We start from the raw sequence: 12,036 nt of genomic DNA, 5'->3' as shown, positions 1-12,036 counted from the left end.
ATTAAACGAGGCTTCAACCAGAATAAGCAACCATGACCTTACACAAGTACTCTCCAAGTAACACATACAAGATGAATTCTAGAACGCGATTCTAGTTGATCATTGTGGTTTGAATCTGTTGATTCTGTTCTGTCTTGGATTTGATTCTTATTCCTTTAGCTCTCTAAGTCATTGTTCTTTGTAGTCTCTCTTTCTCTCTGTAGTATTTTCGTCCCTGCACTCTTAGCATACATTACATTGTAACTATTAATAAATGTATGTTCTCAACTGTTCCTGTTACACAAGGAGGCTTTGAACTGACAAAGGGGTCAGTTTATGGTCACTTCCTATACTGTGGGAAATAAACACTCCTAATTGAGAAGATTGGTCCTGGGGCATATATTGCGAACGCTTTAAGATACAGGATTTAATCCATACCTTTCCATCTCAAACACTAATTAAGCCTTTTTCCCCACCAACAAAGGGACAGTTTTCATTCTATTACATAAGTCCAGTTCATCTAAACCTGTTCCTACATGCTGCCTGACTGGATTTGCTCCCGAGTCCCACTCTTTATCTTGTAACTGGTAAACCCACAAAATGTTTTAACGTCATCCCAGTCACCATACATTTGCCTACAATGGTCCCAGTATAACTAGGTTCCTTTAGTCTTTTTGTACTTAAGGATCTCAAGGATCTCTCTTCGTTTTGATCTGTTCACCAAGAGTGGGCTTTTTGGTAGCTGTAAGCTCACAGTGATATAGACCTGAAGTCTCCATTCTTTTTTTAGTGAGACAGAAATTGCAGCTCAAGAAAAAATAATTAAAATGAGAAGACAAACTACAGGCCTGAAATTTTGTAAATGTGTGATCGACCAAATAACAGTGTAAGAATGCTAAAGGCATAGATTATACAAGACAAACAAAGTGAGAAGTTGATTTCAACAAAATCAATTCAGCCCAAATAAATACATACTTTAATAAAACTAACAATAGAGTTAAACGATCATCATAGGATTGTAATCCAACTCATAATGTAATATTTTTTTCATAATTTAAAACAGACATTAGCAAAGTTTCTGTGTTTAAATAACATCGTATAAAACTTCCTGAGATAAAAAAAGGTTTTTTATTCCACCCACCAATGCTGCAGTCACGACCACGAAAGCCATCGTGACACACACACTGATACTCGTTCGGTTCTGTGTTCATGCAGGTACCAAGATTTTTACAGGGCTGGTGGGTTCCACAGTAATTTAGATCTGAGAGAGAGAGAGAGAGAGAGAGAGAGAGAGAGAGAGGCAGTAAGTTTGACAAGATTTTGAAATATTTTATTTACTAAAGTGAAGACAGAAAACACCCCAGAGACTTGGCAAGGGAATTCTCACTCAAAAATAACTGCAATATTGTGTCCTTATATAAATATTATATAACCTTTTGACCTGAAAGAATAAAAAGTGAGTTATGTAATAGCATTTGCAGACACACATCAATGTTGTTTACAGATTTGCCAGAGATGCTTTCCAATTAACAAGCTAACAGATTGCCAGTTATGTAAGTGTGCCACAAAGGCCCACTTCAATTAAAATTATGGGCCAAAAATGAAATCAAATATGTCTAGGGGGTAAAAATGCAGTGCATTTGATATAATCCTGTATACATTATATGGACAAAATATTGGAATACATGACTTTTCCAGCCATATGTGGTTCTTCCTCAAACTGTTCACACAATGTTAGAGGCACGTACTTGTATAGGGTGTCTCTGGTGCAGTGGCATTTAATTTTCACTTTACTTGAACTAGGAGACCCACACCTATTCCAGCATGACAATGCCCCTATGCACAAAGCCGTCTCCATTACGATATGCTACAAGTGTTGGAATGGAAGATCTTGAGTGGCCTGCTATAGAGCTCTGACCTCAACCCTATTCAACACCTTTGGGATGAATTGGAATGATGACTGCATACCAGGCCTCCTCACCTCTCCTACATCAAATGATCACAAATCTTCACAAGTACACTCCAAAATCTAGTGGAACATCTTCCCAGGAGTGTGAAGGTTATTAGAACAGCAAATGGGGACTAAATGTGAACTGGGATGATAACTATAACCCAGGTTCCCTCAACCTATACCAGTACCAGACTTTACCAATACCTTTTTTGGCCAAATGATCACAAATATCCCCAACCACAAATCGTTTAGGAAGTGTGATGGATATTATAAGAGAAAATGGGTACTAAATGTGGAATAAGATATTCAAAAAAACACACTGAAATTTCATGGTCAGGTGTTTATACAATAGTAGTGTTTAAATGTACCCTCTTCTGGGGGAACAAAAAATGTACAGCTATTAAAAAGCTCGTTTTTCTCAGTTTCTCTGGAGCATTTTTCAGATCAGAAATGAAATTCTCAAAACTACTTGTTCAACCTCTACGTCATTTAGTCAATCGTGCACATAATAAAAAACATTTCTCGTTGCTTTAATCAAATTGCAAACGCTTTAGTACATTCATGTAATCGATTGTGTGCAATAGACTGCTGTTTCCTACATCAGTTGTTTATGTTCATGTTGATCAAAATAATATTTTTTGTAAATGTTTTTTGAATTGATGAATTGTGCAGATGAATCTTGAATGTCACTAATGAAGGAAAGTGTACGGCATCGAATCAACCAATAATTAACTAGTTCTCTAAAACAGGTCAAAGGTGAATCTCAGGAACCTCCAATTGGAGAGTGTGTACAGACAGAGCAAAACACAGAATTACAATTTCTGAAAATGAATGAACAACCGAGGAACGAACAGACACAAATACAGTACAGTAAAAGTGTGAATCCTGTTTTGTCTCATGCAATCAATAATAAATCACATATGCAATCAAATAAACAAATTTGTGCTGCTGAAATTCATATATACCATACAGAAGAAATTCAGCCTTGTGCATTTTCAATCATTGTAAAGCCAAACTATAGTTTACATCAGTAAATACTGTGCAGCATCACACTGACAATGTAGCTAAACATTTTGACGATCTTGTTTGTAAACAATGACAAAAAGACTTGTTATTCTGATGGGAATAAGATGTTCATTGACACAAATACTTACTTTTGAGAGAGGACCTAAGAATTTTTAAAAAAATAGTCTTTTGCAAGAAGTGCGATGTGTTGTGCTGTTTGTACAAATTGTTTTAAGAAATGCACTCACTGCTTTGCAAATATTAAGGATGATTTGAGAAATTCTCCAAAGCAACTGAGAAAAAACTGTCAAAAGAAGTATCCTTTGATGTACGTATTTCCTTGCGATAACTTAGAGCAGCATACTAAGATGTTAAAAATGTTGAATTCTCGTGAAAGTTAGCAGGTCTGACAATAAAACAGAAAACATGAAACATTTTCTTTTTCCTATGGGTCAAGCAAAAGCAGTATTGACAGAAATAATGGACACAATTAGAAATTCTAGCTCACACCGGCCAGAAATCCTGCCTGGGAGGATTTATTTTGAATGGGTTTTTTTCACTCCATCACCTCAGATGAATCACAGTGGCAATTCATTTGCTTTTTTCTAATCCCTACTTAGCACGGGCTGCTTATATTGGTGTGTGTGCTCATAAAATATCCCTTTATACAGAGTTATGGAGGAACAGTTTCATTCTCCATTCCTAAAGCAGCACCCATCTCACATTGTGTTTACCCAAGACTATCAGCTTACAGGCTCTCAAAGCCATGAAGCCCCACATGTGGGTTTTGCTGTGGCCAACAGGGATCTAATGACTGAAAAATGCCTTGGCTTTGCTTTACACTGCTCAGGCAGAATGGTTGGTTTTTCAGCAATGTTGTGAGAAAGCCTTAAGGGAAATGGCCACTGGGACACACTAATCTAAGCATAGGAGAAACCTTATACACAATGCATATATTTATTAATTTACATGCAAGACTATATTCAGCACACACTCATATATACATAGAGTACAGGCCTCTGTTTTTATCTTACCTTTGTCACAGAGAAGGCCGCCCCAGTTAGTGTCACATACACATTGCCAAGGTTCAGCACAGGTGCCATGGTCACAGCCTGGATATGTCTCACACTCATCACACAGATCACCCTTCCAGCCATAATTACACCTATGGAGATAAGGGCGGAAGAGCATGAAGGATGTGCGTGAGAGAGATAAAAGGGTAAGCAGAAAAATTCGGCAGAGAGTATACAATGATTCATCTTTCAATGTGGGCTTGCATTTGCTTCAACTTACTCGCATTCTCCTGGAACAGTGCAGGAAGCATGGTCCATGCTACATCCCTGTTTACACACCGCTGCAATGACACACACAAACACACACACATAGCTAAGGTTAGTAAGACCATAAACAGTGTATCGCCAATAGTATACCAATGTCAAACAGCACACTGAAACAAACTGGCTGTTTCTCAGTGACCCATCATCACCATCACCTTCCTCCTGAACGCTGTCAGGATCTGAACATCATTCACTGTTTGTATGTCAATGTTGATTAGCAAAACATCAATATTATCATGGAATCATGAATGGACCTCTGTGCCAGGATGACATGCTACAAGATCCTGTGCAATAATGTGTCGAGGTTGACCCTACATTTTTTAATGTGTCAGTGGACAGCAGTCTAAGGATGTGGTGGTAATACTGACTCCTCCCATACCATCAAACACAGGAAGTGATGTTAATGTGATAAAAGAGCGAATAGGATGACATCATTTGCTTATGCATTTTCCACAGTTATTCCCTTTTAAGGCTGTGTCTGAATTCACTCCTTTACTCCCTTATTTAATGTTTCCTATAGACTATTCTCTATAGAGCACTATATACTGTAGGGGAGCAGTGATGGAGATGTGGGATAACACTAATTAATAATTTTGATAAAAAAAAATCAGAGGCAGTTGGCTTACATTTTTATTTGATCTTTGTATATGAGCTCGATCGCCTAATTGTTTATCCTGACAAGTAAATGAAAGAACAGAATTACTGTGTAGCAGTTGTACACTGAATTTACTGAATTAATCTAGTGAAATGTCCTCAGACATACACTGCACCCCGAAAATTCTGATACCACACTGAAAAGCTGGGATTTTAATATATTTAAAATAGAAATTTGAAAACAAGAAAATAAGTTTGAATTATTTCTAGTTCATTGTTTAAATGTATTAAACAAATTTGTGATAATGAACAAAATTGTGAAATGTTTATTTTTATTGTTTATTTAAATTTAGATTTTTATTAAAACCTCTGAAGCATGTATTTAAAAGACACTGCAATGGATTGGATCAAACACAGACATTCAGGACTGATAGCTGTGAGGAGTCCAAGTTAGCTCATGTGCATAGAAATACTGAAAAAGGTCTTTTTGCAAATATGTCTAAGATTATATATTTCAAATCGATTACTCCTGATACTATTAATTGTAAGGAAAAGTTATATGTATGCAGATGTATTTTTCATTAATATAGTTTGACTATTCAGTTTACCTGGTCATCCTTCATGGAGTAGATTTATTTCTGTTGGGTTTACGCCTTACAATCCCTTCACTATTGTCACATTATATACTTTATATATACTTACACAGTGATATACTTGGTTTATACTAAACCAAGATTAATCCGTAATCATAGCTATGTTGTCTTTGCCTTTACAAAAAAAAAAAAACATTGATAACAGAGAATGAGGGCAGACAAATCTCAGCTCACCCAGTCTACATTCTGGTCCTGTCCATCCATCTTTGCAGACTTTACTGCCTGCAATATCGCAGTCGAAATGACCAAAAAAGTCATCACGGGACGGCAGAACTTGTTGCATAGCGGCCCATAATAGTTGGTGTCACAGCGGAAACGCAGCCAGTACTGTAGAGTAAAGTGGCGGCCGTGGTGCTTGTGCAACTGCCACTGCTCTCCTGGGTTCAGCATAGAGGACAACAACACCCGTTCTATCAGATCCTCCTGGCCTACTGGGGAGCGAGAGAGAGTTTTTATTCAAATGATATCACTGGACAGGGTTAATTGGTGTTTTAAGGAAGGAAAGACTGGTGATATTGATGACAGACAGACAGACAGACAGACAGACAGATCACTACAATCATTCCAGAGGGAAATGCAAAAACATTGAATAAGGCTGAAGTCTGCTTTAAAATGTCTAAACTCCTTACACCAATAGCTGAGGTAAAAAAGGTTAAAGAAACGGTGAAATCCAACAGGCAAATATCATACATAATCGCTCTTTGTGTGTGTGTGTGTGTGTGTGTGTGTGTGTGTATATCTGTGTGTGCCCAAGCAGCACAGCTCTGACTTATCAAAAAGTAAGGTTTCTCTAGAAGTGCATAACCTCCAATTCTTTTGTTCCATCTCACATAACCTTGCTAATTTCATTTTAAACAAAGAGCTGGCAGAGTTGCAGAAAATATTGTGACCGTGTGAGGTTTTTGTGTAAGTGTGTTGTGGATACGGGCACTGAGGGAAAAAAATGGTGAGAGAAAACCAACAAAGAAAGATCAGTGGGGTTTAAAAAAAAAACTAGAGAAATGAAAACAGGATCAAGGTGTGCAAACACTGATAGCTGATTAGATGGAACCACTGACACATCATATTAACATCAGCTACACACACAGTAAGACAAAGTAGCACAGTCAGATTACAATGGCTCTAGTCACACCTAGCGGTGCACATCACATCTACACACACACACACACACACACACACACACACACACACACACACCAAACATGGAGCTGTTTTTTTCCTCTTTACTACTGCAGATCCATCGAGTGCAGCTACATTATTCTGCATGAGCTTAGCAAGGGTAATTAAAGCTGTGGCCCATTTAAACGCGTCTCTAAAAGTCGATGATGCCACGCTGACTTTTTATGGAATGGAGGGACTATAACTCCCTTGTGATAACCACATGCAGACAGCGCTTATGCTAATGCTTCGCTTAAACCTTAAACGTTATGCTGAGTCTCTAGTTTATGAGACACACCACTGAAGTACATAAAAGATATATATCCCAATGATTACTGATCTTAAAGAGTGCACTCACATAAACATTAACAATATAATCATTATTTTAAATCTGATTTAGATTATACAACAAACTATGAAGTATATATCCCTAGAGTACTTGATTGACTTTCAGTTATAGAATTTAAATATATTACTATTTATTTTATGGATTGATGTGTGAACTGATTTTCTTCTCCACTCTCATCAGAACAGCTTAGGTTACAGTGTAAGAACAACACGTAATAACAAGTCATGTCCACCAATCCACCAAAGAAATGTACAAAATATATAGTAATTTTGAATTTGGCTGCAACATACACCAATTGGTGTTTTGGTAGAGGATTGGTGTCCTGTTTGTATCTAATACAGAATTCTAGCTGCTCAACAGTCCTGGGTCTTCTTTGTCATATTTTTCATTATATGATATGCAAAACGTTTTTACTTGGTAAAGGTCTGGACTGCAGGGAGGCTCTGAAACCTGTATATACCTTTCAGCATGCTGCCCACACTACAGGCACTAATGCAAAAAAAAAGAAAATTCAATTTCGATTCCTCTGAGAAAAGTTTTCACTATGCTTTATATAATTTCAAATGAGCTATGGTGCAGAGAAGACTTTCTGGCTCATGGTCACATATGGCTTCTTCTTTGCATGAGAGAACATTAACCTGCATTTGTGGATTAAACTGCAGAATTCACAGGCAATGCTTTCTGGAGGTGTTTCTAAGCCCATGAAGTGATTTACATTACAGAGTCAAGCCTGTTTTAATGCAGTGCTGCCTGAGGGCCCAAAAATCATGTGCATCCAATACTGATTTCATCCTTGTCCATTAACTACAGATATTTCTACAGATTCTTAGAATATCTTGATGATATTAGGTACTGTAGATGAGATGATGTACAAAGTTGTCAATTTTATGTTTCTACAAATTCTGAAAATTTAGGAAATTTGTAGATGCAATACAATGATTTTTCATAGATTGGTGAACCACTGCCCATCTTTAATTTTGAGATAATTAAATAGTAACAGTGAGCATTATTGGAAATAGGCATTGTTATATAGTTAGTTTAGTCAAGTTAAAAAAAAAAAAGCCTGAAATCTTAGGTTTATCATTTTATCATCTGGCTTCATGCAAATCAAATGCAAAAATTTAATTGTAATGTATTAAAACTAAATCTGAAATTGTCTAACATGCACAACCAGACAGTTTACCTGTTTATCCATTAATATAAGCATGTTAGATAAATTCTTCTTTAGTATTAAAGAATATAAAACATTTTGTTGGCCCATTGATATTGGGATATTTTGCACATATTTAGACATAACCAAATATTTATTATGGCATCCAAAATTCATATCCAAACCAGGAAATGGCTGTCACTACACTGGTATTATTTTGTGTTAGACAGTAAGGCTTGGCTCCCTTTATTATGCTCTTAGGACTCTCATACCCATCATCATGTATCATTATAGATTAAAAGTGCTGAATCATAACACGCTCTCTGCGTGAGTTTCTGTGAATCGTCTTCAGTGCTGAGCCCATAATTAGAAGGGTGAAGTGTGAAGAGTGCTGCAGTTTTCTTGTTATTGCTGTGCACGTATTCATGAAAATGGAGTCTACAATGTGAGCGATTGCTCTGAACATGCCGTATCCCTAAGCTAGGGCAAAAATCTCAATAGATCAATGAGACGATGTTAAAAAATTAGGAAAGGCTCCTTCAGCAGGAGCACACACACACACACACACACACACACACACACAAGCACAAGCACACCATTTAAGGAATACTCCAGTGTATTTTTTGTCTTTTGTTTTTTTCCTAAATATCTTACTGCATCTGTAGTGTGTTCAATTACAAAGAACAAGAGGGCACATGTTTCCCTGTTCTGAGTAAAAAAAAAAACACATTTACTTGAAATTCACTTACAATACAAGTCTAAAATCAGTTCAACCCGGTCGATAAACATTTAAAATATGCAAATGGTTAACGAAGACAAATGAGAGAATAAATTATGCAAATTCCGAACTACTCTCTAAAAAATAGGGTTTCAAGGACACCTGTGAAAGAAACACTGATGCACATGTATGACTTGCAAACACAGAGTTACATCTGAAAAATGAAATGACATTACTTAGCTAGATGTGATGGTGCTCTGGAAACATTTGCATAACCTTTATAAACATTCCTACAACTTTGCTGAAACATGCCTAGCTGTGCTTCTTTCCCAGACTGTTATCACAAAACTGGAGGTGTACAATTATATAGAATGTCTTTGGATATGCTAGCATTCAATTTTCCCTTCAGAACTAGAAGATCCAAACCTGTTCCAACACGACAATGCACCTGTGCACAAAGCCAGCTCCATGAAGATATGGTTTACATGGTTTGGAGTGGAAGATCTTGAGTGGGCTGCTATAGAGCTCTGACCTCCACCCTATTGGGATGAATGCACCCCAGGGCCCCTCACCTCACCTACAACAGTACCTGATTTTACCTTAATGATTAAACCTGGTTAAACACCTTAATGGCTGAATGAACACAAATCTTCATTAGCAAACTCCAAAATCTATTGGATCTTCCTCACAGAAAAGTGGAGGTTATTAGAACAGCAAAAAGGCCTTTCCATAAGTTATCTTTGAATAAACACAATTAGACTCACACCTGCTATATGGAAAATAAAGTATTTTCTCAAACTCTCACAGATCCTTTTTATCCTCCAGCAACAAAGCATCAGTAATCTGATAAAAAATCAGGAGGTTATTAAAGAAGCTCATTCATGCGTTTCATGTTTAACCGAGTGTAAAATGTAATGATCTTTTTCATTATTGGGTGTCCATATGTGTTCATGGATGGACAGAGGAACTGGAAGTGAATTAAAGAGTGAATCAAAGTCATGGTTGGATACAAAGCTCTTCCTTCCTAATCTAACAAACATACACACACCCATACACACATACTCAGTTTCACACAAACATTTATTACTCACGTACACACTAAAGTTTTCAAGGACATAATGGACCAAAGTGGAGCAAGCTGCAGAAGAGTCAGACACGCAGCAGTGATATAATCCCTATCTGACTGGGGAAATCATATCCTGAGAAAATAATTCACTCAAATGATAAGCCTGACATATGGAGCCAGACTTTCTGTTCCACCTGGAGGATGGAAGCGAGAAGGATAGAGAAGATGAATATGACTTTGAGATTTAGGATAATGGGAATGAGGGATTAGGAAAAATAGAGGCATGCAGAGAGGGAGAAATAATAGAACATGGAGAGTTGGGAATAAATGAAGTAAGAGAAAGTGAGAAGTGAGTATGTGTGTGTGTGTGTGTGTGTGTGTGTGTGTGTGTGTGTGTGTGAGATTTAAATGTGTATTGGATATGGGTATTGGTGTATGTGTATATCTGTGTGACTTAGAAGGTTTGCATGTCTATTACTGTTTAAGTATCTGTGTGTGTGTGTGTGTGTGTGTGTGTGTGTGTGTGTGTGTGTGTGTGTGTGTGTGTGTGTGTGTGTGTGTGTGTGTGTGTGTGTGTGTAGTGGGAGATTTAGATGTTTAGATGTGCAATGTATGTAAATGTATGTGAATGTTATTAGTGTGCATGTTAGTGACTTTCAATGTTTGTTTGTGTGGGAGTGTGTGTGTGTGTGTGTGTGTGTGTGTGTGTGTGTGTGCATGCGTGTGTGCACGCATGTGTTTGTGTGTGCATGTAGTCCATATTTTGGTTCCCATCCTGCCACTTTTTCTCATCAGCAGCCATTACACATAGAGCAAATGAGGGCACACAACCGGAGAGCATGCAAAAATGAAACAAGAATGTATACACCAGTTTGTGTGTGTCAGAAACTAGTGTGTGTGTGCGTGTGTGTGTAGTGGGAGATTTAAATGTGCAATGTATGTAAATGTATGTGAATGTATATTAGTGTGTATATGTCTGTGTGACTGAAGGCGTGTATGCCTATTACTAAATGTGTGTATTTGTATGTGTGTGTGCATGTTAGTAACTTTTAATGTGTGTGTGTGTGTGTGTGTGTGTGTGTTTGTTTGTGTTTGTGTGCTTTTGGCACATGTAGTCCATATTTTGGTTCCCATCATGCCATTTTCTCTCATCAGTAGCCATTACACACAGAGCAAATAAGGGCACACAATCAGAAAGCATGCAAAAATGTAACAAGAATGCATTCACCAGTTTGTGTGTGTCAGAAACTACTGTGTGTGTGTGTGTGTGTGTGTGTGTGTGTGTGTGTGTGTGTGTGTGTGCATATTTGTGTAATTGTTTGTGGTTTATTTATTATGACAAAATGACCAAAACTGGACATTTATGCTGTGTGGGGGTATGTGAATTATTTATATTTATTTATTTATATATTAATCAAGCCTGTTCTCAGAAGTGCAGAGAAGACTAGTGTGTGTGTGTGTGTGTGTGTGTGTGTGTGTGTGTGTGTGTGTGTGTGTGTGTGAGAGAGTGTGTGTGTGATAATGTGCATAAATGTGAGTATTTAGAATGCAGCAGCGTATTTTCGGTCACGGAGCTTTACTTTAATTACACAAGAAAGAAAACAACAATTAAAAGCAGCACAGGAAATTGTACAGTCTCATAGAGTGCCCGCAATACAATATAATCTCTCTCTCTCTCTCTCTCTCTCTCTCTCTCTTTCTCACTTTCTCAACCTAAATGTTCCCTTTCGATTTGCTTTTTATTTATTCAATATGCATACTAATACATAATGTATGCTACACCATGCAAGCACAGCATTTGTTTATTGTTTATCACACTGTTTTATCCTTACACACACACACACACACACACACACACACACACACACACACACACACACACACACATCTTACAAAGCTTATCTTACCTGGCTCTGACGTTTCATTGTCATGGTCAAGGGCCTCGATCACCAAGGAGAAGGATTTCTGAAAAATAAATTAGGTAATTAAATAAATAAATAAAACAGATATGTTCTTAAACTTTTACAAATACATTAATTATGATAAACTTTCCAGCATATTATTAACAACTTCAAT

At 37.2% G+C, this 12,036-nt stretch overlaps 1 protein-coding gene across 1 annotated transcript in view; it reads right to left on the bottom strand.

Moving 5' to 3' along the window:
- The window catches only part of LOC124395837 (protein jagged-1b), a 53,525-nt gene that overhangs the window by 7,494 nt on the left and 33,995 nt on the right, over positions 1–12,036 (bottom strand). Inside the window, 6 exon segments of the mRNA XM_046864710.1 lie at positions 1,121–1,240; positions 3,970–4,100; positions 4,229–4,289; positions 5,694–5,783; positions 5,786–5,950; positions 11,868–11,925. Of these exon segments, the coding sequence (XP_046720666.1) occupies positions 1,121–1,240; positions 3,970–4,100; positions 4,229–4,289; positions 5,694–5,783; positions 5,786–5,950; positions 11,868–11,925 (625 nt within the window).

The sequence above is a fragment of the Silurus meridionalis genome, chromosome 13, assembly GCF_014805685.1.
Source record: "Silurus meridionalis isolate SWU-2019-XX chromosome 13, ASM1480568v1, whole genome shotgun sequence".
NCBI classification, from domain to species: Eukaryota; Metazoa; Chordata; class Actinopteri; order Siluriformes; family Siluridae; genus Silurus; species Silurus meridionalis.
The sequence above is the reverse complement of the archived record's forward strand: the minus strand, read 5'-3'. Positions and strand labels throughout refer to the sequence as shown.